Below are 27,425 nucleotides of genomic sequence, written 5' to 3'. Positions count from 1 at the left end.
TGAGGAACCTTTGCTCCCACTGTGCCTCACTTCCCAACCAGATCAGAGGGGCATCACCAGAGAAACGTGCCCCTGCTCCACATTTGTAATTAGCTCAAATGCTGATATAATATCGAAATGTAATTTAGACCGCATGTAGCTATTGACGGAATGAAAAGTTCAAATTCCTTTTCTCTCATACCCTACTGGGAGTCACTGCCCGGTGTAGTTCTGAGCTGTGGTGCTGGGCAGGGGAGGTCTCCTTACTCAGCCCACCCCACCTGCTCTTCCTTCATTCCTGAAGGAAGCAAACCCACCTGTTGCACGAAACCTGGCGATTCACTGCTGGGGATTTGCACCATCTGTGCCGACACCACCATGCAGGAAGGAAACACTGCCTCTTGCAGCACTGGTGTCAGTGCACTTGGCATACACACCCAAAAATGACCCACTGGAAAGTGTTCAAATGGGCAAATTATGCATGTTGAACTTGGCTGTCACAGCCCTCAGCTCTGTGTTTCTTGCAGTGCTGAAGTGGTTTAAAGTGTTATTAATACATTTGTCTTACCTGACAAGGGATTTACTAGGCAGAGATAAATAAAATGGGGTGAAGACCGTGGAGGATGTCACCAGAAGGAGCCCTGAATTCCAGGAAACACCTGCTGCTGTCACCCCAAGAGAGAAGAAGGATGGTCACAGACCAGCCAGGTGATGTGGCTCTCCCTTCCAGTGCAGGTACTCTGCTCCTCTCAGTGCCCCTCCCCCAAGCCAGCCCCCAGCCTTCCTCCCCATCCCCAGAGGGACGCTGCTGGCCTCGCTCCTCAGCGTCCCAGCAGTGAAATCACCTGGAAAGCTTGCTCACTCTGCTCACTTTACGAGTGTCAGGAGCCTGCTATTCAAATATTTACAACCACCTAGTGTGGTATAAAACCACTGACACCTGCTGAAGACATGCATTTGATCCAACATATACCTGTCATCCAAGACTCTGCTCGTTTTACACCTTTGCCTCTTACTACAGAAGTTGTCCCAATGGCATCAGCAAAGGATCGTCTCCCCAGAAAAATGGTGCTTTCACACATAAAAACAATTGAATCTCACCAAAATTGCTGGTAGCAAGGCCCGTTTAAATGACAATATTTCTTAGCTCTTTAAAGAGCATTTCATTAACTTTTACAACTATAATTGTAAACCCTGATTTTTTTTTTTTTTTTTACAGAAACACAGGTGCGGTTTTTGGCTCTGACACAAGGAAGAGTTTATAGCTATCACAGTTCCAAAGGTAGGTTTGATACGGGTAAGCAAAAGGATAATTTGTAAAACTTAAGTGCTAGATCTCAATTTTTTTTTCAGTATTGGAAAAGGTATTTTTATTTTAGCTAAGAACAAAAGAGAGGTGCAGCAGAAGGGGGTTTAAGTTGAATGCCATGTCACTATTTTTGATTGGTAAAAACTTAATTATTGCAGTTAACACACTGTACAGCACAGGACTCAGCAAGATCTTATAGCTATGCTGACAGATTTTTGTAAGTAGAATGGTTTTCCTTCTCTCAGTAACCTTATTTGAATGTACTAACCCTTACCTCAAAAATGAGCAGCAATTTATCTTTTTTAAACATGATGTATCCTCCTATTCCCAAACCAACATTTTCAGCTGTTTCCAATCAAACACAGCTCAATAGAAGGGTCCCTGCTGGTAAATCTCCTTGCTGGCTGATAAGCAAGATGTTATTTTTGTAAATCAATTGACAAAAAAATTAAATCAGCTCTCTAGCAAGTTCTCAATTCTATCTTACTACTTTGTAAATGAAATCCCTCATGGAAATTTCTAGGAAACATCAAGGTTTATTTTTCTTGTTTGTATTCTGAAATGGCATTTTTTTCCAGATCAATTAGTTCACACTGAACCCCTGTACCAATTAAGCTTCATTATGTTGCTTGTAATGCTAATATGCTAACTGGTATAATGAAACTTTCACAAGCAATGTAACTAACTGTGTCCATAATTAAGGCAAAGCATGTACCTTTCCCAGGCTGCCAAAATACTGTCTCCAGGCTTCTGATGTGAGAGTTATCATCTGCCTCAGCAGCAGCCCCCAGCTTGTGCTTTCCCTCATCGATTGGCTACATGTGCAGCAGTACAAGTTCAGGATGATCAGTGTCTCCAGGCAGCACATGCCACCTCCAGGCAGTAATGAGATACCTGACTTGACTCCTCCATCCCTCTGCCAGGAGAAGAAATATACAGCATGAGAGGGAGTCAGATCACCTGCTAAGTTAAAGGAAACACCTGTCTTCTTCCCCTGCTGATTACTAAGTTAGGCAGCATATCTGTATTTTCCATGCCATGTGTGTTGAATATGGAAAAACCTCTGCTTTGGCCATGTGCCTTAATGTGAGGGAGAGAACCACAAAGGCCAATCAGTCCAAAACATTCAAGTTTTGCAGTTAGCTTCCCCTCCTCAACTTTTAAGAGTCCAAATCGATGAGAAAAAAAATCGATGCATTGATGCAATTGGGGGGCCTTCTGGTCAGTACTTCATTAACAAAGTACCCATAAGTGAGGAAAGCACACCATACAGCTCATGGTCTGCATCACCACTTCCACCATACCTGGAGTCCCTTTCAAACAGCACTGCATGGATGTGGAGAGGAACGGAGCACAAACCCTCTTCTAGAGAGCTGCCTCATCTGGCCCTGTCCCTTCCCTACTACTGCCCTCTGGGAAAGCAAGATGCTCTTTCTTTCCTCTTTTCATGAGCAAAATGCCTGTTTTCATCTCTTCCACAACCACCCACAGAGTAGATGATAATTTTTCCTTCACTTAGTGTGCAAGTTCCTTCATGAATGTGAGACGGTCTGTAGTGAAGCGAACCAAAGAAATCTAAATACAACTTAAGAGCAACCATGATATTTAAGGAAAATTTCCTGCTAAGGTTTTGTTACTGCATAAGTGCAGATAAACAGAGGGGGCAAATGCAAATGCAGTTACCTACTGCTGAACATAAGACAAAACTCCACAACCTAGAAAGATTGATGATATCTTTGGCCATGACTTAACATTGCCCTAATAATTAAAGCAAGAACGTTTAACTTGGTTACAGCACTTGTGGCATATAAATAAGTGTTCAGATTTCCATGACTCCTGAAAATGTGCAGTTCTTTTGATTTTGTAGGCTTCAAATATTTGCAATTCATGTCATTAATTTAGCCATTGAAGTCCAACCATAAATTTTAAATTGGAAAACGTTGACCTTGACCTCCTTATTTCACTTTCACCAACTGAAAAGCTGAGATAACAATATTTACCTATCTCAGTGTCTTCTGATTGTTAATTGCTGCTTCTGAAGTGGCTTGACTATGGAAATGTCATCCCTTGATGCTATCCTTCTTAAAGTTAAAAAAGGTACTTGTTGCTAGACATGCAAGAAGCAAGCAAAAGGACATCACACTGGACCCACAGGATGTTTCCAAAGAAAATACAACCACACAGAAACATCTGTGTCCTTTACTGAGTCAGTAACAGACTTCACATAGAGTTGTGAAGAAAATGCAGGCAATGAGAGCAGTGCAGGGAGGAGATATTGCCCTCTCCATTTGGCACTATTTGTTAACTAGCACTGTAAAGGGGGTCAGAAGGACCCTCCATACCTGCCCTCTATGGCATAACATGCTCTGAGCAGGGACAGCTCTTTGGTTCCATATTCTATATGCACACAGAGGGGTATGGGCAGTAACAGAACTGAAACCAATGGAACTGCAGAGAATTTACCACAGCAGTGCAGTCAGAGTTATCTACTGACTTACCCCACTAACTCCTTCTGCAGCAAATTAATGGAAATATATTTTCAAGTGGAAGAATTCTGATAAAAAGGGATGAAACAGAGTGAGTAGGGTATTTAAAATTGCTTAAATGATGATCACATGGGAGGTATGATTTCTAAAGGGGAATGTTTTACAGATAATCTACTTTCACTTGAACATCTCCTGGGATGAGTCCCATGATGTTTGTGATTTGTGAAAATCACATTATGAAAACACCAAGAAACAAGGGAACCGTTGGGTAAGATAAGCATCTGTTTATTTTAACCTGGCAGTATGGCAATTTTAATGATTCCAGGATAATATTAAATAATCTCATTGAAGAACATTGCATTTCTGCAAAGATGAAAATGAGTATGATCCTATTAGAGACAAGAAAACCTAATAGATAATGCACACAATAGGGAAACAATAATAGACCCACATTTATTCTGTGAGTTTCTAAAATGTTTTCAAACCACACATATCTTATCAGGGCACTAATTTGTTAAATCACTTAAATACATGCACAAAGCTTTTTCCAGAATATGTAAGTATATTTGTCTTTCAATAAAAGCCTCTGGTTATTCACATGTTTGCATAGTCTGGTGAAACGCCAGTTAACACCAGAGAGACCAATTATTTCAGGAAGAGGTGGGAGAGGAAAAACAAGAAAACCTCTTAGCATGACTCATTGCACATACAAGGAATCACATTTCCGAATATAGGGTGTTATTATTTTGATACTGTATGAAGAAACAAATACAGTCTCTGAAATCCTGTACTAAGGTAACAGGTTGGATTTATATCCACACGGCCTTGCTGGAGACCACTTTGTATCTCAGTATCCTGGTTTATCTTTAAGAGTGTAGAAGAAACAGGTGGAGTAAAATTCAATGCACTGATTATAATAACTCTTTGTCCTAAAGTGCTACTTATGATTTTCTGGCCAGCATTCATTATGTTCTACAAAGAGAAATAGTTCCAAGGTGACCATTCACAGCCCTTGATGGAGCTACACCACATGTACTCAGATGGATTTCTCTAATGGTCCTGGTTAGTAACCATACCCTATTCCCCATTTGCCTATTATGTAGGTATATGGATAAGCCATTTGAACCACGAGTCATTTAAAGCATTTGAGCAACGCCAAAATAAGATACCTGTAAGTTTGATGTTATATTATACAATGCTCTGCTGCATTTGAGTAGTCTGCAATTCAATTTCAGCATCTATAAAATGGTTATGACATTCACCTTCTCAGCATGAGGTGAGATATTTTGCTGAAACGTCATTCAATGCAAGCTAAAGTCTAAAGCACTCCAAATTCTCACAGGAGAGTGGATAATAAAATGAGATGGCATATATTAATAAATTATGGCAGTAAATTCTAGATTTCCCCTTTAATTTCTTTACTTTTTGAAAATATTTCTGTTTCTGCTTTTATGTCAATGTTTTTCCAGTACTGGGTTGCATTAGATAGCAGTGTCCAACCCCCAGTTTGAATTAGACAAAACTGAAACAGAAAGAGGATTAAAAACATAATATTTCAGGAATAGAAACTGGGTCACATATTAAGGCTCTCTCTAGGGTTTGTCAGAAAGATTAAAATTAGGATGAATTTATCACTGACTTCTTTACAGTTTCCTGATGCAGGGCAACAGTAAGGACAGATGGACAGGTATCTGGGGTACTTCCAAGATTTGAATTCAAGCACCACCAGAAACTCTATCAATGGCAATATCCTCAGGTCCCAGACTTCCCAGGAGTGGAGAGAAGTACCATTATTGTTATTCAGTACCAAAACCTCAGGGATGGAAAGGCTCAAAGCTCTCTCAGTCATGCGGGAAATCTGTAGAAGAGGAGTGAAGTGATCACAAGTGCAAGGGTAGACATGTTACACGCTTCCTCCATATGGAATGGCATCAGCAGGCTTACTCATACCAGCATCAAACCAGCCTATTTTTGGGTGCATAATTTCACAATGAAGGAAGGGGAATCATTTTAGGAAAATGTGAAGCAGATGCATGGTTTATCATAGAAAGAAATCCTTTAGGGAGGAGCAAAAGATTTTGATATATAAATAATATTACTTATTTATTTGCGATACCCAACTGAGGTACACATTTTCACACACATGTGGGGAGTCTTCTGCTTCAGTAGAGTGCAAAAATAAGTTAACTGTTCACAAATAAATTCTCATGTACACTAATCCAGTTGATCCCAGCCCCGATGACCTAATAATTATAATCTATTTTTATACATGCGTTAATGTCTAGTATTGTGTTATTTTGGTAAAAGATATCAAAATGCAGAAAAATAAAATTAAACTTACTATTTGAGAAACATTTTTCTCTCCTTCTCTCAATCTTTGTTAGCCTTCCTCCAAGAAAAAGAAATCCACTGACATTTCAAGCTATGACTGTTCCCCCATTATTATGTGGTTTTGTAGCATTTTAAGAAATTATATGCAAAGTAAAAAGGAAGAAGAACTGTTTTGAAGAGGCGACTTTCATAATCTACTCTTCAGAGATGGAAGACTCCCAGACAAAGATTTTATGCAAATTTCTGATTTTCATCAATAAATCAGCATCTGGACAATTACAAATTCGTAAGTTTTCTCCCAAGAGATTCCCTAAAACAGAAATTGAGAGAAATATGAAAACAGAAGTTCCACGCAGATGATGCTCAAAGATCTTCAGCATCACCGTAGTCTACAGCAGCATGTGTTTGCAAAGAGCAGCTCTGTGGGAACTAGAACACTCTCCATCTCTCCCCCTCTTCATTTGCACAGGCTCCTCCACTTCTACCTACCACATTCAAAAATACCAAACCACACACATCAAACCACAGACTGTTAGCATATTTGGTGTGCCTTACTAATGCTACGTCAGTTGTTCCTTACAGTCTTGAAATAAGCCAAAAAGATTTATGTAGCTTCCATACTTCTGCAGTGAAGCTGAGCCCCACCAACCAGTGCTTAGGTGGTAGGTGCCCACCTTCCAGGTGCCCCTTGCTCTCAGGGAACTGCCCTACCTGCTCAGAATTAGCAGAGTTTACCTTGAGAGAGTTTACCATACCCTGCCTGCTACCAACCACTGCAGTCCTCAGGGAGCTGAGGACTGACAGGACTTGAAAGCTTTGACTACAAACTAAGCCAAGATTAGCTAGACCCAAGACTGTGCCTTGAGGAAGTATTCCTTTTCTGGAAAGGCCTATGCTTTAGATTTCAATGCAAGCAGAATACAGGTTCATACTGAAAGCAGAACATCAATTATTTTCAGTCATAGCTAGTAAATGAAATTAAATGAACTAGTATCACATTTATACCCTTATGTCCCCTTATTGTATTAACTGCACAGAGATCCCAGTAAAATGGTACTACAGATGCTTTAAATAGCATTTAATCTGACTGAGCAAGTGCTGGAAAATACTAGCAACTGAGAAAACACTAACATTCAGCAAGATTATTGCTAGTATTTCTTATTCTCTGCCTCTGCTCTCATCATTCAGCTCAAGCCTTTGGTTTCTAGGAAACATATTGCAACTTCCACTCATAGCTCCTTAGCAGCTGTTACTATTCAGATCAGCAGGATTTCACATCAAGTCTTGGCCAGAGCTTAGGAAAACTGAGACTCCAACCTTTCTCCTTCCAAAGGACTTTTTAAGTGGAGCGGTCTTAGCAAGTGCTGCTGAATCTGTTCGTTTGTAAATGCTCTCCCCAACACATCCACTCCGAATTGTGTAAATACAAAAACAACTCTGTCTCTCTTTAGCTCTTTGTAATTCAGAGGGAACATTTTCTTAAAATTTTTTCAACTTAATTCTTTACTTTGAATGCCTTCTTCACACATACCTTGCCAACAGTACACCACCTGATGTTTTTTGACTAGGTTAATTGCACTTTGATGCCTCACAGCAGCTAGCCTGCTTACAGTCCTGCTACAGCCCTAGCAAATCACCCCAAACAAAAATACATTATTATTAGGCATAATAAATAGGAGGTTGGATTTATTAGTCTGCTAGCCTTGCCAAGAACTCAGCAACCCCAGAAACCGGTTTGCTTACATCCGTGCCTATATACTGTCTTGAGATTAACTTTGAGCAGACAGTTTTTCAAGATGCAAGCAGTCTGTTTTGCGGACCAGTGCAAGGCTTGGAGGCAGTAGTGCTGAAAGTCTCTCCCCAAAAATCCAAAAGATTCTGTTGGTAAAAAGCAGTATCTCATCTCTTTTAGCACCTTGTTTTCCTCAGTGCCCACATTTCCTCCACGGACCACCTGTTGTGGCCCTTGGCACGGACCGGGTTAGCACTGGGATGATGCTGACTTAGGTCATGCCACCGAACTCCTGGCCTCTTGGGGGCTTCAGCTCCTCTCTCATCTGTGAAGACAGGAGGCTGCTCAAGAGAGGTTTCCTTGTGCTCTAAATGCTTCCTGTAGAGGTGCTGGTAGAAGTGCCGTGAAAGAGAGGTCCAGTGTCCACAGAAACACCTTCTGTGCGTCTCAGAGTTTTTACAAGCTGCTAAACAGAGAGAGGGAGTAAGTGAGCTGGCTCTCACATTTAACACTGTGGTATTGGTACAACTGCAGGCAGATCAACTAACAGAGGAGAGAAATACACTCTGAATTTCCAAAGTGAGTGTGTAGATGTCAGATGGGTAAAAAAAACCCAAAACAAACCAGGCTTCTTGTTATTTAGAAATTTTAGATACCTAAATAATGTAAACAACCAAAACTAAACATATTTTATTTATTGGAAACCAGTGCTTTTGTAGTGACTAGATTTCATCTTGTAAGAATACTGGGAATAGCTGTCAGTGTGGTATGAACTTTTTCCTTATGAATTGTTGAAAGTGAGAAGGATGTATAAAACTCACTGAGTCTTACTATTTATCTTACTGTTGTCTTTACTGTTGCACATAAATCTCATTAAATCTCAATTTCAGAATGTTTTATAAATGGAATGGCTTACAAACCTTAATGAGGCAAATTGGGGGTGTCTCATGCTGTAGTCATTCCAAAAACTGGTTTCTTCAAGGGAAGTTTTTCTGCACAGGGACAGGTGGTATCTACTCTGGGTGTTTTAATTTCCTGCCTTGGTAATTCCCAGCAATAGATTTTGATGAGATACAGATGATAATAATGACTAATAATTCTGGGGTATTTGCTTTGAGATGATAATGTTTATGTCTTTGCTTTTGATATGAAGTTTATAAATACTAGCATTTAACTTGAATTATCTTAAGTAGTTTCTTTTCCAGAGGAAAGGTGGAGGCTGTCCTCTCACAAATGCCATGAAAACAGGGGTTTTTGGATAATTTGAAAGAATACGCAGACTTCCTCTATGGCCTTCCCTCACATTCTTTTAATTTGATTTACATGCTGAAGCACAAGTGACAAGAAGCCCTGTTTGTCACATACAAGCTGTGTCACTGAAAGAACCAAGAAACCAGACATGATCTGCTTTACAACTATGACCATGCCCAAGCAGAGCAGCCTTGGTGGGAGCCTCTGTGTGACAACATAAATGGCTGCATCAGCATCTTAAGGAGTCATGTAACAGTTTATGCCCAATTAGCTGCACCAGCTTATTGTCAAGCTGCATGCAGGTTAAATAATTTGAAATGCAGTCTCAATACCAGCTGTAAAAGTGAAAAGTTCAAGGGGAAATACCATGTCTGCCCTGTTCCAGCCTGACACCTTGCTTTGAAAGCTCACGCAGTATAGCACCGTTCTTTGAGAGAAGAGATGAAAGTGACAGGCTGAGGTGAGAGAAAGCAGTTTTCATCTCCAAGGTCCCTGCAGAACAACTACAGCTGTGGGAGAAAACAGATTCATATCTCCTCTATTAATAAGCTGATAAGGTAAACGCTGAACATAAAAAAAAAGAATGACTTTTCAGAGTCAAACTTTTTTTCCTGTATAGCTGTGGTTTCCCTCTAGTTAGCATTAAGGTTTTTCAAGGTTGTTTTTTTTGTTGGTTTTGGGTTTTTTTCCTGTTCAAAGTTACTGGTCCCTGCCTCCTTGCTAAAAAATTTCATATAACTTTTTAAAAAACAGTCTGGTAATAAAATAAATCTTTATTCTTCTGGATTGATTTTATAAGACAGAAACAAAGCAAGTGTATTTGTTTATTGAATTCTTACAGATGAGATGAATTGTCAAAAAAAAAAAACCAAAACCCCTTTTTTCCCATGTATTTTGGGGCTTTTTTCTGCTATTTGAAGTTACTAGAGCCAAGAGCCTTTCTGGGCTTTTATGGCGAGTTCAGGCTGAGAAAACTCAAACGCTCCCCACCAGCTGCAGGATCTCAGGCAAAAATGAAATTTTTATTAAAATACAAGTGCTATTCTAAGAGGTAACATTCTGTTGAGCAGTTCATTGTCCACACTTACTGAGAAGGAAATGAGAAGTTAAATTAATGGAGCCCTTAAACTCTGTGAATGCAAATACACAGTAGTGTAGTAGGCAGTAAGTGTAAAAAGTGAATCCTACAGCGCTATCGTGCTGCAGGTAAAGACAGCTCAGAAGCATTTGATTTGGGAGCAGACACACACAGCAGAAGTGGAGTGAGGGCCTGTCTTTACCCAAGCAAGTAATGGGAGACAGGAAGCATGAGCATGAGCATAGCTGGTAATATACACCAGCTACGATCTCAGAGGTGTCTGGAGGTGAGGGAATAGTTTAATCTCCTTCTTTCCCAGTTTAGCTCCTTTGCAGAAGCAGCCAATCAGGGAGCTATTTATTACTAATTCTGCTTACAGATATCCTCCTGCTGGGCACTGGGATAACCCCGCCAGTTAGGAATCAGCAAGAAGCCGCTGGGCTTTGTATCACCCATCACGTCTGGTTTACACAATGTTTTCTTGAAAGACTGTAAACACCTACTATGTGGGGCCCTTTACTCACAGTTACATTCTACTTTTCATTCCTAGCTTCTTTTAGTGTAAAAAGTGTGGATCATACTCTGCCTCACCTCGTGCAGGAATACATGCTCGTTTCTCTCCCATGAGACAGACAGGGACTTGGACCTTGGACGGTCACTTGCTGAAGAATGTCAAATACATGAGATTCACTTCATAAAGCTGTTGAAGAAAGCAAATATCCTATTTTGTTGGCCAAAGGGCTTCTCCCCACTGTTTCCCTGCCAGAGAACGGTGCTAATCCACGGCATTTGAAAGGGAAAAGAGATTTTAGAGGAACTGTGACAAAGCAGGAACTCAATTGATACATACATTATTCCTCTCAACCTAATCTCCAAATGCCTTCCATAAAAAGTACGTGCCTGACATGTCTACAGCTGGTAAAGCGCCAGGGCTGATTTAATGAATTACTTGCTTCTGAAGCTCTGCTTCGAAGCACGGAAATTCTGTGCCATCATTCCCTTTAGTTTCAGTATTTATTTCAAAACACGAATTCTGCACGGGCTAGTTGTATTCCTGAAAAGTTTTGCGTACGTCGCTGCAATCGCGGCTCTCGGGACCGCAGTTGGTGCTGAAGGAAGGACCAGTGGCAGCCGCGGGTCCCGCCGGCCCCACTCCCGCCCCTGCCTCCCGCGGGCGGGCTCGGCGCGGGCCCTTTGAGCCCAGCAGCGCAGCGGAGGGGCCCGGGGGCGCTCAGGACGCTGCGGTCCCGCACCTGCAGCTCGGTGCCCGCAGGGAGCAGCCGCGGCAGCCGCCCGTTCCCCCCGCACACCGCCCCGGCACCGCGCCCCGCCGCTAAACCCGAGCCCCAATCTCCTCACAGCGATGCTGAGCGGATTACGGGCCGGGCGTTTGACAACAGCCTGCGCTGCCCAGAGCCGCCCTGCCCGCCCGCAGCCTCTCCCCGCTCCCCGCGGCGGCGGCAGCTCCCCCGGGCCGGGCCGGCGGCGGTGACCGGCCCCCGCGGACCCTCCCCCGCAGGCGGCGGCATGCCCCGGCCCGGGGGGCCGCCGGGCTGCCGCGGGGCGACCCGCGGGACGGGGCTGACGCTTGCGTGAGCGGGGCAGCGGCACCCGAGCCCGGCGAGGCAGAGCCGCGGCTGCCGGGCGCCCTGAGCGCCCCGCGGGGCCCAGCGCAGCTCCCGCGCCCCGGCCCCGCGGCCGGCATGGTGCTGCTGTCGGGGCACGGCGAGCAGCTGCCCGGGGAGCGGGTCTGCCCCGCGCCCGCCGCCGCCAAGGAGATGCCCGGCGCCGAGGCGGAGAGCAGCCCCGAGCAGGGGGCGGCGGAGGCTGCCGCCGAGGAGCCGGACGAAGAGGAGGAAGAGGAGAAGGAGGAGGAGGAGGATTGCCAGGAGTACGAGGACTTCTCCGAGCTGCCCGACACCTGCAGCATCGCCTCAGACGACTCCTTCTACCCTCCTGGGGGGCTAGAGGACGACGACGAGGACCTGTGGTCCCTGGAGGGGGACGACCGCGACAGCCCCGAGGCGCTCAGCCTCTTCCGAGCCTGCTGCACTAATAACAGCATCGTGCTGAAGGCGCTCATCCGCCAAGGCCCCCAGGAGGAGGAGGTGCGGGAGGCAGACCGCAACCGCAGGGTGAGCATCCCACGCCGCGCCCCCGGCAGCCCCGGCATCCCGCCCGGGGCAGAGCGGCTCCCCGGCCGCCTCACCGCCGAGCGGAGCCGGGGCAGCAGCCGTGCGGCTGCTGGGTGACACCCCTCTCCTTTCCTGGGGGGCTGCTCTGCAGCCCAGTGGGGACGGGACCCCAGGCAGCGAGGAGCAGAGAAGGGCGTGACGCTTCGCCTTGCCAGCCCTGACTTTCCACCTTTGGCTAAGGAAGGGTCCGGTTTATGGGATGAGACAGAGGTTGGGATGAGATTCCAGTTTTCCCGCGAGCAGTTTTGAATTGAGTTTTGTTTTCCCACAGTTTATTGGGAACAGAGAGTGGCATCATTGGTAATGGTTGTGTTCAGCATCAAAAAACCTTCCTCTTTTCTGGGCTGTTCATGCCCTGCAGTACTTTATGATGTTCACCTTGAAAATCTGAACCACTAACAAAAGTTTTTGTTGGGGGGGGAGGGTTGATGTGTGTGGTTTTTGCTTGTTTGTTTGTTTTGGGGTTGTTGCTGTGTTTGGTAGTTTGTGGGGTTTTTTAATTATTTTTATTTTTTCTTTCTGCTTTAGCTGCTCCCAAAATGTAAGCTTGTTCCTCGTTCCTAGACTGCCTAGCAGGGCTCAGGGTATTCCTGTGCTGAAATCAGAATCAGAGTTCTCCTTGTATTTATTTTGTTGCTGACAATCGGGTTTTGGGGTTTGTGTCAGTACAAGGTTTGTGGTTCAGTTTTTGCCTGTTACTTAGTTAATTGCAGGGACAGAAGTGTACTTCACTAAATCAGAAGGTGAAAACTGGGGAAAGATTTCCAGATTAATATGTAACTGGGACATTTGAACAGCAGTATTGAAGATTACCAATATTACTACAGTTTGTTTTAAACTGAAGAAGTTTTTCCGCATAAACAGTCTGCAAAAACAGTTCTGTGACTATTCTGTGAGACCAGTGTTTTGAAAGGAAACCTGTGTTGTTTTAATTGGACAAGTAACTTACACATTCTGGCAACATAAGTGGTCTTTGCATTGAAAAGAATGCCATAATTTGCATTTGGTTCTGTCTGGAGAGGGGCTTTTCTTGTGTCTTAGATACATGTACATACAGGGCTTTTCCTACAAATATCTTTACTTCTGCTCCAAAGGATTGGTTTTAATACAGATTTTTAGTGATCTGACGTACTGCAAATTTTTAAAAGACAAAATGTCGTATTAACACATCTAAGGGAGAAGCAACCAGTGGCGTGAGGGTGGGAATGAGCAACATAAGACAGACATAGTTTACATAAATTCTTCTGCCCAGGCCAGGATATGGCGTGGTTATGCTTTAGCTGGTAACATGTGAGATCCAATTGTACATTATGGGATATTTTGAAGATCCTGCAGATACACCTTTCCCATATATCAGTGCTGTGCCTGGGCTGGAGCCCAACCCCAGCCCTGACATTGTGTGGGGGTTGGGCTCCAGCCTCTGCTAAGGTCCATTGATTCAGCATATTTCAGGTGTGTGACAATGCAGGAGGTTTGGCCCCTCCATACATGTGGCATAAAGGGCCAAGTGCCCCAGAGCTGTCCCTTCTGAAAAGGTGGCCTTCCTGCCCAACAGAGGGCAAGCAGCTGGCTGTGAAGAGCCACAGGAACCCTCCCTCTCAGGGCTGGGGTCCTGCAGACCTCAGACAACAGGTATGACAAAACTCAGCACAAGCATCAGCCCTCATCCCGCAGCTGCTCTTTTGGCAAAGGCGATCAGATCAGGGTTGGGAAAGCAGCAAATTCGCCTGTTTGGACAGCCCTCCCTTCACCATCCCCCTTCCTAAAAAGCAAGTTGCTCTTTATCTCTTCATCTTCAGAGAAAGGAGACAAAATTTTAGTTTGGATCTGAAAAGAAAGTTTATTTTCTTTATTCATACTGTAAAAAACTCAAAAAACAACAAAACAAACCAAAAATCTACTTAGGCAAATATTCCATTTGACCTGAAATTAAACATTGGCATAAAATTCTGTTTTCTTCATTTTTTATGAAAACAAAGTAAAAGATTCTGGAATTCAGCAACTTGTGAAGCTACAGGAATAATGTGGTAGACATGAGTTCTCTCTCCCTCTGCCTCCCTCACAGAAGTGCCCCAATCACAGCAGTACAGAGCAGGACAGTCTGTCTTTTCCAGACAGATGTGAATGGATTGCGAGAAATCTTTTGACTAGGAACCTGAAACTTCAGGTGTGACTCCTGCTCAGGGATATCCAGGCAAATCCTCATTTTTTTTTCCAAAGAAAACCACCTTTGTGAGAACTTTACCTAACAAAACGAAAGTTTCGCTCAGGTCTTTTATTGCCCTTTCTGTGGAGTTTTTTTGTAGCTCTTCAATTAGAATACAACATCTTTGGACATTATCAATGAACAAAACAATTTTGCTGCCACAAAGTAACAGGACAGGTTACCCATACCTGGTGTGCTAATGAAGTTTTGTAGTTGCTGAAACTAAAGGTACTGCTGGCATTTGGCATCTTTTTTTTCAAGGATCATGTTTGTCTACAATGCTATCTTGAATGCGTTTATTGGAAAGCTCTACGATTTTTTCTTATTTTTTCATTTTCTTTTTTTACCTCTCTTTTTTAAACTTTTTTTTCTTTTATTTTTTTTCCACACTGTGAACAAATAAGATGAACTTGTATTTCTTCTAAGTTTTAGTTTCTTTTCCATGAGGCAGGAGAGAGAATGAAGAATAACTTGCTTTCTGAGAAGTGGGGTGGTGAAGGGAGGGCTGTCCAACTGAGGATATTAACTATTTTCACCCTCCTGATCTGATAACCTCAGGTATGGATGTACAGTATGGTTTCATTTTCACAATTTCTAAATCAGGTTTTCTTCAAAACAGACAAAACAAGAAACAAGTTATTGTAGTAAGACAATATTTTGCTTCTGAAAGAAAATAAACTCAGCTCACAAACTGTAACGTGAAGAAACTTCCAAATGCCCTAAGTTGGGCACAAAGAGCCTGCTTTGTTTTTAGTTACTTTTACTTTGTCCTTAAAGTGTACATGTATAAATTTAAGATGTAGAAGCAATTCTCCTGAAAATGTTAGGATCCAGAGGTACCCTTACTTATTTTCCTCCACCCTTTGTGCCAAAATACATCAATTGTCTCTTTTGAGTCAATTTGCCAAGCCTGGATTGTGGCTCTTTGTGTCATTTTTCCAGAAGCATATTTTCCCCATAGTCTGTTCATGAGCTACAGAACCTCCTGCCAGGCACAAGTTTTCATTAAATTCACCTTCCTGCAGTAATTCAGACTCCACAACATCTGATTTATTAGTCACCACATGTAGCCTGAAGATCTGTACCTTCCCTGTCTTGTTTTCATTACTGTCAAGACAACAACAGTTTATATATCATTGACTGCAGAGGATCCCCAAAGGGCTGATCCCCTCCTCTTCTTTTGCACTGCTCTCTACATATGGAATCCTGAAAGACTGGATTGGTACTGCTGATTTCCTCTCCTTGCCCAAGTTAATACTGAAATGTTTGGAAAATAACTATGACAGCATATAATATACTAATCATACACAGTGCAGGGTGACCTCTCATTCTGTAATGTTTGTGTATTTACCCTAACAGTAAAGAGGGATTTGAAAATAGACACAGGAAAATAAAATCATGGCTCTGGTGAAATTTTCTGACCTGACTGAGACCATAGTATCATTTGACTAATGGTGCTAACTTTTCACCTTCTTGCTTGGGGACTGGTTCTCCTTCCTCACTAGCCAAATTTCTAGAATTTTAGATATTTTTATCTCATTATCTTAACATCACTTAATATCAAATTTTGCCTGGTGATCAGGATTATATATATACTCAGAAAGACAGAGTTTCAAAATCTGGTGTTACCTAACTGTATAATGCAAGCAAATTTAGAAATTTGCCATGACAATAGAGAAGGCATTAAGAGATGGGGGAGAGAGAAAAGAAGGCAAAGAACATTCCCTTTGCCAGATTGAAAATAATCACTGCAGCTGATCCGCAGTAAGGTTTTGTGTTGATCTTACAGGTGGCATAGCCCATATTAGCAAGAATATTCTGTTGTAGTCTTTTTCAGTTTTTCTTTTTTGTGTCATTGTTCAATGAGTGTTTTGGCCAGTTCCATAGACAGCTATGGATGTAACTGTGGGAGTGTTTCTCTGAAAGCAGCCTAGGCTTGCTTGTGTGCTGCACACTGTGAGTGGGTGTTTTGGAATGGCATCACTCACCTGGTTTCCTTACTGGATCCATGGTGGTATCCATCAGACCTGTCGTGTTGTTCTTGCTCTGTGCTGCTGGCTGCTCCTCTGGCTCTGTACAGCCACAATGAAACTTCCTCAGGCCACTCGCCCAGTTCAGGGAGCATTACCCTTCAGAGTTTTTCACAGAGCAATGCACAGTGAATCCTCCATGGAGCTGACACCTGAATTTGTCTTTGCCAAAGGGCTGGGCTTCTGAAATTGCAACTGGTTGTGAAGGACAGGGAGCCAGTGGTTCAATTCCCACTTTCTGGGTGAGGGAACTTTGTGTTGGATAATGCTTTTCTAGAAAGTCATGTATCGCAAAAAGTGCCAGAGCTTGTGTAACACTCCATTAACTTGTTTTATTATTTTTTTTTTAATCTTCAGGATGTTAACTTGCATAAACAAAAAAATCAGGAGTCCAGCATTTTCTGGTAAGGGATGAAGTTCTCCCTGTCCCATATTGCTTTTCAGTTTTCATGGCATGTAGCTTAATTCATCCCATGTCAGAAAAAGGATTTGAAGAACATCATCTACTACAGTGCTCAGAATATTTTTTTAAATTATTATTTTCATAAACAGCTTCAGTTCCTTCATATTATCTTATACAACACATTCCCATGGAAACAACTGTATTGAAACTTAACATCATGACACTAAACCATAAAAGGGAATTTTTTTTGGGTGAAAGTACTTTTAAAAAGACTCTAACAACAAAAGTAATCTAATTTAAATCCTTTAAAAAGTACAGAAATACTCAAATGCAGTAAAAAATATCCCTGGAAATACATGTTTGTGCTTAAAAGGGAAGTGAGTAGGGTAAAGAATTGTAGATGTCAAAAAAAAAAAGAAGGGGGAATTCTTCAAATACAGTAATTACATCTCAAGGTAAGCCATTAGAAAGGAGTATATAGAGCATGGAAAATATGAAGTGAGCTGGCTAAGAGGGAATTTGGTGAGCTAACCAGAGCATGAACCAGACTGATGCAGGTAGGCACTCAGAGGCATTATCAGCAGAGCGTGGGCAGGTTAGCTGTCTGCCTGCTCTTGTCTGTGTTCATCTGAAGTATTAGGTGAGTAATGCCTTTGTAAACCTGGCACAAGAAGATATCCTTTAAAATAACTTTACTGAAGAAAAAGTATGTGCACGGAACATCATTTCTGTCGATTAAAGAGAACAATTAATAAAGACCATGAGGGTGTGTAGACATAAAGATTGGGAATGCAGGTCTTTAGCTTACTGCTGGAAATGCATGGTCTGACCAGACTGCGTCCTCCATGGAGCTGACAGATAATTTGTACTTAGATATAATTATACATTTATATTATAAAAAGATATAATTTGTACTTAGTGTCAAAAGTAGCAATAGCTAATAGATGTAACTTATACTTCAAATACAGATTTGAAGACCACATGAGAAAGTTGTGCAAGTTTAGTCTAGTTTCAAGCGGTACAACTTTTAGAGAAACCAGAGGAAGAACAGTTTCCTTGAAGAATTTTGACAAATTGCTCAATGCCAAGTACATGGAACAGGAGGGGTGTTTTTAGTCTGACTGTCGCCTGACACTGAACCGTGCCGTAAATCAAATGTGTCCTGATGGGAGAGGGAGTTTTAAAAGTCCTTGCAAGGAGTTCATGAAAACAAACAAAGACTTTCCTGGAGTTTCACTGCTGCCAGACTGTTGTTTATTAAGTCTTATCAAAGAAAGAGAGTCACTGGCATGACCCAGGCATAACATAGAGCAGCGAAAGAAGGAGAGAATTGTGTGTTTATCAAGATTTACACAGCCTTTTAAAGATAATTTAACCAATGGTTACTAAAAACATATATTATTTTCACTTTCCTACCAATTATTCAGTAACACAGCCAGGAACTGCGGAATTTTTTGTCCAATCATCCCAAATTACTTTTACTGCAGATTATGGAGTAGTAAAGGAAGAAGAAGAAGGTTTGGAGAACAACAACAATCATCCATTTTGATGTCTTTTGCTCTTATCTATTTACTACAAAGAGAAGCCTAAAACCTCTAAATTTTGCACCCTGAGACAATCTTACATAGTAGTCTATCACCTAATTCACACCACTGTATTTTCCAGTTCTTGTCTGATAGTAGGCAGTTTTTTCCAAGGTTGGAGGTTAAAACAGCGTAGTTCAGGGGGGTAAAAACCCTTCAAAACAGGCAGAGAAATATTCTTGGCACTCTGAGTTCCTACAGTATCCCAGAAGTAAAGGTCACATCAATTTTCAGTTCTACTTTAAGCAATGTTTCATGTTAGTGTCTTAAGTCAAGTATGTGGACTTGCAGGACTCCTCAGAGATGCAGGGATGATCCTGGTTACCCAGCTGAGTACAGGCTGACTCCAGATGTTACAAATTATACCTGCATTTTAAATCTAATTATAGCCTAACAAGACTGATTGTCTGGGACAACTTTCATCAGTAATTATGATGGATATAGAATGTGTTTTTAATATAACATGTCCATAACACATGGGATTTTGGGATACCTTACTGCCTTTTCCTAGGAGAATATTTGAGTTTTATTTCACAGTGCACATTGTGACAATGCAAATGTCTTCATCCCATTAGGAAATTCAAATTGATATTCTCATGGAGGAATTACTCAAGACAGAATATTGGCACTAATTTCCTTTTGTAAAGCTTCCTGAGATTTCTCAGTGTTTACTGAAGAGTCTTAGGAAGTTGAAACAGACAACACTGCTACAAAGCATCTGATTACTGAAAAAATGGGTCCTGTTGAGCTTCAGTAGCATATAGGAGGCACTGGACTTCAAGTACGCTGGGAAAGGGAGTGGTTCTAAAAGCCCCCATATTCCCAAATTCTTCAGCTCCAAGCTAGGTGCCAGTAAGGCAACAGTGGTAGCTTGTCTTACCAAGGCTTTAGTTCTCAAGGCAAGGGCTCTGAGGAAGAAAGAAGAACTGTAGAAGTGTTCCAGTCTCGGGCAGCAGGTTCAAAGCTGCCTGCTGAGAGGTACCACAGGAGCGGTGAGTTCGGGTGCCAGCTGTGATGGACAGCAGGTCTCCAGTGCCACACCTTTCAGCATCATCAAGGGCTTGACTCTCATGTCCTTTGGTCCTGCTGGTGCTGGAAGCAGTGATCTGGGCTGTGGCTCTTGGCGGCTCCCGAGTCAGGGTTGACAGATGGAAAGGCAGGGACAGGAATGTCAGCCCCTCATCAGGGAGTTCCCTTTTCAGAGGTGCGAGACTCAATCGTCTTTCACTCAGTCTGACTTTTTGCTGGGTTTCAGGGGACATTTCAGAAAGGGTTTTGAAAAAGACATTAATGTTCAGTTTTGCATGTAGCATAGAAACCTCTAGCTATCATCTTAATTTTAGTCACACAGTCTTGTATATGTGCTTGGGAATATAAACCATGGCAATAAGTTGAAAATAAAAAATGTTGAACAAAGAGTACAAGTAATCAAAACACGTATTTGGATATATCCAGACATTTCAGCAGGTGCTGTTATGTTCAAAATCTGTTCTACTACTCAAGAAGAAATAGACAGAAAGATAAAAACCACAAAGCTCCATTATACATTTTGGAAAATATTACTGTGTGACAGACACCAACAAAAATCAGGTGTTTTACTGTAATACTTCTATATGTTGGTAGTACTTCATCTTTGCAGAGGAGATGGAGTAGCAACTCTTGTATGACTTTACAGGTGTTGGTTGCTTCCCACCAGATGAGCTGAATGTACATCAAGTTTATTTAAAATTACATTTCATTAAAATACATTTTTCTTCCTCTAAAGAGAAGCAATACATAATCACCAACTAAAATTCACTGTTAATTTTGAAATAAAGATAGACTTGGAAGGTGTAAGCAGCCTTTTACTTATAGAAAATCCTGCTAGATGAGCATGGGGGGGTGTGTGTACATTGCCAAAGAAAACCATCTCTGGCACGAGAGCACATGTGCAGCTCAGCTCACGTCCACCCTATGCAGGGTTAACCTCTCTGGTGTGGACCAAAGGTGGCCACAGAGCCAGCGCTTGGCCTGGATTTTCCCTGAATCCCAAGCTGTTCTCCTAATCCATTCACAGTTTTTAGGCTTTTGAATTCAAATGCCCAAACTAGCATTTGTTGCGTTATGGTTTTGGAAATCATTAACTATGCTGGTACTAAAATTGGTAAAATACCTATTTGCACATGCTGTATGCTTATTTCAGATATGATAAGATAGCTTTCAAGGAGGATAACAGAGATCATAAGATGCTCCAGTTTTTCCCAAATTGGAATTTTGGTCATTAATTTCCATAACTTTTCCAGTTCTTGTACTTTGTTTAGACAAGTTATTCTGTTTGGGGTAGGTTTGGTGGGGTGTTTAGCAATTGGCATAAGTACTATATTGCCTGCTAACAATTTTCCTGCATGTTCTTTCTGTATCATCTGTCATTACACTGGGGCATTAGGTTTATCTTTTGTGACTGAGGTAGAGTTGGACTAAAAACTAGTGGTAGATTTACTAAAAACTGCCGGTAGATTTTTTAAAATAGAAAAGAAAATCTCTGGAGAATGTGAAAGCAATGAAGAATTCCCAAAGACCTTATCTGAGACAGGAGTTCACCTTTAATATTTTCATAGATGAAGTTTCTCTCAGAAGCTTACCATTTTAAATTATTTAAAATGTTATGCCACATAGGTTTGAATTTACCCATTTCTAAGTGTTCTTTAATTAAATACAATAATGGAAACCCTCCAGCCTGGGCTAAATATAATCCTGTAGCATACTCAGTGAGTCACAATAAGAAATAATCAAGTACTGTAGGAAGGGGATTGTTGTCACAGAGTCTGTGGTTGCACATCTGGCAATGAATTAGCAATTCAGATTGTATCCACTGTGGGAAAAACCCACTAAGTGGAAATAGTTCCCATTTCTCAATTCTATTATTTTCTATTATGTCTGTTAAATTCCACAGGGAGCAATTTGAAAGCAAGATGATGCAAAGTGGGAATGACTCATGGTTGGGCTTTTGTTGCTTCACGTTTCGGATGTGTAACGCTCTAAGCCTGATCCTGTAATACCGACTCACAGATGAGGGCCAGGGTATTTTTTTTTTGGTTTTTGCCTCTTAGTACATGAGGCCTCACCTTTGGGACAGCTTGTGTGTAGACAGACCAACTGCTGGCGACAAGAGACGCTGCCAGCAGCCACCAGAGCTCAGAACTGGGCTTGTGGAGAAGTTTTGAAGTTTTTCTATTCCTACAGGGGGGAGGCTTATGCAGAATCCATTGTCATTAGTTTTCTGAAGTTCAAAAGTGGCAGATAATGGAACATATTCAATCTGTTCATAAAAGGAGCCTTTCAGGTGGTATTTGGCTTCTTTTTTTTCTTTACAAAACCTAGATATCTTGCTATTTGTAGCTAATAGTAAGAAGGCTCAGCTCACCTGTTTAGCATTTGATTGGGAAACATAGGAAGGGTATCCATGTATTCATAAAAGTGTCTTTAAGTGTGGATGAAAGGAAAGGGAAGACTTTCTTTGAAAAGTGGTATGGTACTTGTGTGTATCTGCAAGTATCATATGAGTTTGATAAAGGATCCAAGAGAAGGCAAAGCTCAGCCCTACAAAAGAGTTCATTTAAAATATTTTCCTTTCTACAGAGCTTTCTACAGATTTTCTATAAAAAGAATGAAGTAGCAATAGTTTGTTAGACAAAGAGTGTAGGATAGCACATATGAATGAAAATGAAATGAAATTAAATGAAATACCGCAAATATTAATGAAATACCACAAATACTAATGAAATCGAAGTGTTTTACAGAGCCCTTCTGAGTTAGTAAAAAATATAAATATAGTAGAGGAGTTTTCTGGTTACATTGAGACCAGCTGTACTACACAGTAAGTGCCTAGAAACCTGGAACAATGCCAGCCAGAGGAAATCTATGTCTGGGAAGCATGGGGTTACTTTCCCTGCTGTACTGCAGGCACTTTGCAGGCACACCTCTGTGTTAGGTGAGTCTTGTCTGCAGAGAAAACTGGGCAGCACAACCCATATCAGAGACACTGCTCTGCCACACTGCTTCAGCAGAGCTCCCCATGCAGAGCTGCCAACCTGGAATAAAACACACAGTGTTCCTGGGGGAACAGCCTGGCCAGGGGTTTGAGGGGGGAGTGAAACCATTCGTGGGTGACAGGGAAGGAAAACACTTAATTTCAAGGTCTCTGGGAATTGGGGTGAAAGCCTCTTGTATCCCAGGGACAGGTGCAATCCCCCAGGCAGAGCTTGTCCTACACATGCAAGCAGTGGCTCAGGTGGTTCTGGGATCCCCCATTAACCTCCTGCCAGCACCAGTCAGTGGGACAGAGACCAAGCTGTGCTGAGTCCTGCTGTCATTTATGTGGGGTGGGACCGAACCTTCCGTGCCGCCTACCTATGGCTGTGCTTTCTTTTGTTTTACTGCACTCGTGCTGTATGGGCTGCAGGCATTTTGCAGACCAGAAAATTCTTGCTTTTGTGAGGATGCAACAAGGATACCCCAAGTGTGAAGATATCCATGAGCAGAACTGCCTGTGGAAAAGGAACTTCAGCTAAGTACTAGATACATGTTAATCTTTTTAGTACTTTACTTGAAGTCAGATGTCTCAGTGCATTTACAATTCTTATGTCCATAAAATTTCCCATGAAGTGTATAGGATCCTTCACATATATGTGGAAAACCCCTTGCAAAGCAAATTAATTAAACGTGACAGGCAAGAGCTGCCTCACCAAATTACAACTGTGGCAATAAAAATAATTGCCCAAAGACTTTGAAAAAGTTGCATTTGAGTTTTAAAAATATAATCAGATGTCATAATCCTTTCCCACAATACATGACCTCCCAATCATCCTGTTAGTGATACATGAAGCAAACTCTGAAATATTTAATACTCAAGTTAGACATTTTAGAAGCAGTAAGTTTCTAAAGCACTTGAAAGGAGGTTGTGGTAAGGTGGGGGTCATCCTCTTTCTCCCAGATAATGAGTGATAGGACAAGAGGAAATGTCCTCAGTTTGGGTACTAAAAAAATGTCTTCACTGAAACAGTAGTTAAAAAGGGAATCTGTATGAGGAGCTGCAGAAGTCACTTGGTTTGCTCAGCCTGGAGAAGACTGAGGAGAGACCTCATTGCAGTCACAACTTCCTCATGAGGGGAAGAGGAGGAGCAGACACTGATCTCTGCTCTGTGGTCACCAGTGAAAGGACCCAGAGGATGGCCTGAAGCTGAGTTATGAGAGGTTTAGGCTGGATATTAGAAAAGGGTTTTTCACCCAGAGAATGATTGGTCGCTGGAACAGGGTCCCCAGGGCAGTGGTCACAGCATCAGCCTGACAGAGTTAAAGAAGTGTTTGGACAATTCTCTCAGACACAGGGTGTGATTCTTGGGGTGTCCTGTGCAGGGCCAGGAGCTGGACTTGATGATCCTGATGGGTCCCTTCTAACTCAGATTATTCTGTGTGTTTCTGTCTAATTTTGTGATTAAGTATTGGAACAGGTTGTTCAGGGAAGTGGTGTAGTCAACATGCCCGGAAATGTTGAATAATGAGTAGATGTGGCACTTCACAATGTGGCTTAGTGAACATGGTGGCATTCCCTTGAAGGCTGGATTTGATGATCTTGGAGGTCTTTTCCAGCCTTATTGATTCTAAGATTCTAATATCAGCAGCCCAGAACAAAAAAAGAGATGGTGAATAAATGTCAGCCTTTCTCTTAAATTTAATCACCCAAATTATTTTCTTCTAAGACAAGAGATTATGAAATGTTTTTTACTTGCTATTGCCATTTTTTTCTTTCTGTGGGCATTTTTAGCTTGACCTAGTTTATGCTTATTACAGTCAGCATGGCTGATTTATGAGCAGAGGCTCCATGCACAGATGGGTGCAGGCAGAGCTGAGGTATTCAGGTATACATCTGTGTCAATGTTCACAGATCACAAATGTACTTACCATCCTCTAAGGGTCTGAAGTCAAATGAGGGAAAAAAACATAACCTGAAGGTTTCAAGTAAGATTCCCCAGTGCTTCTCATATCTCAGGTCTAGCACTTTCTTTTCTGCTCTTGTTAAAACTGTGAAATCCCCCAGCTATCAGGTGTCAGCAAAAAGTGCTGTGATCTCTCTCTGGGTCTTCAATACCTGATGCTAGATTAGAAGGAGCTACCCTCCTGCAGCAGGTACACAGTAACCATGGGGCGAAATAGATCAACACTGCCGACTAAATGGCATAAATACATGTGATCTGGGTGAAGATATCACAGAGAGGAAAGATTTTAAAAAATACAGGGGTTCCTTTAGTGTCAGTGGAAAGAAAGAGTGACTCCAGTGCAGGCCATGGCAGTGCAGGAGCAGGGTGCCCAGGCACAGGCACTGACCCCGCTGGGACAGTCCTGCCCTGCTGCTTCCAGCTTAGGTCCCAGCTGCTGTGTCTGCTGGAGCAGGGGGTCACAGCCTGCCTTACCTGCTCACAAGGTGCATCACATTCACAGATACTAACTAGTTAGGTGCGAAGTCCACTTCGTTTAGCTGTTGTGCATGTGTTACTGAAGCACATCTGCCCAGCAGAGTGAGCTGAGGGCTGCTGGCTTCAAGCTGGACTGCTTAGAGAGAAACACAGACATTCTGTTTGAAGACTTCAGCCTCTATCACTCTACACTGACTTTACTTTTTGGACAAGTTACGTGTGAAGAAGGGCAGAGTTCACAATCTTGTCATGAATATCCTTTGTAAGCTAGCCCACTCTCATTCATCTATCAATCTAGTGAGCTTGAAAATTTAGGTCAAATATATCCAAATTAATGTTTTGAGAATTTATAATGATAAATATATTGTTTTGAGAATTTTAGGAAAAAAAATCAGTACTTGTTTTTCTGTAATATAAAATAGTAACTGTAATTGCAGTTGTGAGTTTAATGTGTGTATTGGCCCTTCTTTTCTGTTTACTCCCTGCCATTTACTTTCCATTTACTCTCCTCTGGGGATGAGGTTTTTAAAATAGTTCTTAGTTACCCTGTTTAGATTTCGAGTACTTGCCTAAAAATACTGTATTTTCCTCTTTCTCATGTAATTTCTATTTCTAGTACAGTGGCTGCATCAGTTGTGATTTATTACTAAATTGTTAGTGTGTATCATAAAGGAACTAAGAATTAGAGCAAAGCCTGTACAATTTGGCAGCTTATCAGTCACAGGGGAAAGGGCAAGTGAGCATTGTTCATGGCATGTAAACCCTAACAAAAACATTCAAATATTATCAGCATTTCTTTCACAAACTTGCTTCTCTTCCCAGAGCTGTCTCCTGCTGTTTCCTTTCAGATTTTAAGATCCTCAGGGAGTGCATCTGGAATTATTGGTGGAACTGCAATCAATAATATAATTCCAAAATACATGATTTTGAAGTTTACCTGTATGGGCTGAGCTTTTAGGATTATTGCTACAAAGCTATAACCATGTTATTTACAGAAATTCTACTGTTAATTCAAAAATCCAGTGTGAGGTTTACAAATGTTACGGGGAAGAAGGTAATTTTTGGCTGTAGAGTTTTGATAACAATGTTAGTTAGAATCAGTTAATTGCAACGAGCCTTCATTTTGGATATGTGATATTATTTGTTTCTTTCCAAAGATAGATTGAAGGGGTCAGATTCTGAAGGTAGCAGGAAACAGCCTGCCCATAATTTTTAGGTAGAAATGAAAATGCCAAATCTGCTTCTAAAAAGATTTCCATATTACTCAATATCATTCTCTCATTTTGTGTCAGAGAAATAGAAAAATAACTCCAAACACTGAGAAAAATATACAAAAATGTTCTGCTATTGTGTCTAGGTGCCTGAATACTGAGGGAGAAAAAAGTAAGTTTTACCATTCTTTCACTGCTACTCTGTGGTTTCTTTAGCTAATAAAGCTATAGAGTTCTCAGAAAATCTGGGATGAGAAATTGCAGCATTTGGTTAGTAATTGTAAACCCTCTAAGCATGTCAGCTTCCACGCCTCAAAGAAGAGAGAACAAAACCCAAACAGTATCTTCTGAAATCGTGAGGAAGACGAACTGTTAATTGGAATGTGTCCATATTTATTCTTATTTTTTGGATTCCATTTCTTTTCTTTTCTGTAAAGATTTGCTTTTCTCATTGATGTGAATAAAGGAAGATTTTAACAAACCTTCCTGTAGCTTTTACTATGCTGCAGCTTTTCTACACAAACCTAAGTGACTTTAATTCCTATTGAACTAAAAGTAAAAGCCAGCGGAAACTGACAACTTCACAGCCAACCTCATGATCAAGGCATTTTTAAAGAGTGATGAAAATTTTAGCAGTAGTGATAGGGGAAACCAGGAATTACTTGGAAAATTGATTATATATTCTCTGAAAAGATCTTAAGTCTAAGTTAACATGAGGTTTTTCTTCTTAAGCAAATATTTAGGCCGGAGATATATGATGCAGAAAGGCACATATTAATGAGGTTATTCATGCCATAAAAATGTAATATGAATGAAGATATACAGAAAATAAAATGTTGTTAAATCAAAAATTTTCATATCTGGGTGTACAAGTTGTTTCCCTTGTACATGAATTTAAAAGAGAAGGAAATTATAAGTTGTTAGTCTTCCAGTAGAGGCAAGACCTTGGTATTTCCTCCCCGTGCTTTCTAATATCCAGCTGAGTAGGATAGGTTAGAACACACTTTTTTGAGGGTGGATGGGAGACATGACACTCCTGAATCAAAAATAAAAAAGATCATAACCTGTAAAAGAGTCTTTGTAGTCATTAAGGTACACATCCTTCAGTTTACTGCTCCTGTATGAGTCATTGCCTTTGCGCAGCTGATGCAGTTTCAGCTGACCTCTATCTCCTAACTG

The 27,425-nt window shown here is 41.6% G+C and overlaps 1 protein-coding gene across 1 annotated transcript in view; it reads left to right on the top strand.

Annotated features, from left to right (window-relative positions):
- Positions 1 to 11,854: 11,854 nt before the first annotated feature.
- ANKRD33B (ankyrin repeat domain 33B) overlaps positions 11,855 to 27,425 on the top strand; it is a 50,757-nt gene continuing 35,186 nt past the window's right edge. The window contains exon 1 of the mRNA XM_048311915.1: positions 11,855 to 12,301. Coding sequence (XP_048167872.1) covers positions 11,870 to 12,301 — 432 coding nt within the window. The 5' untranslated portion in view covers positions 11,855 to 11,869. The remainder of the gene's footprint in view (positions 12,302 to 27,425) is intronic.

Source organism: Corvus hawaiiensis, chromosome 1 (assembly GCF_020740725.1).
Source record: "Corvus hawaiiensis isolate bCorHaw1 chromosome 1, bCorHaw1.pri.cur, whole genome shotgun sequence".
In the NCBI taxonomy this organism is placed as follows: domain Eukaryota; kingdom Metazoa; phylum Chordata; class Aves; order Passeriformes; family Corvidae; genus Corvus; species Corvus hawaiiensis.
Note: the sequence above shows the minus strand (reverse complement) of the source record. Positions and strands in the feature narration are given on the sequence as shown.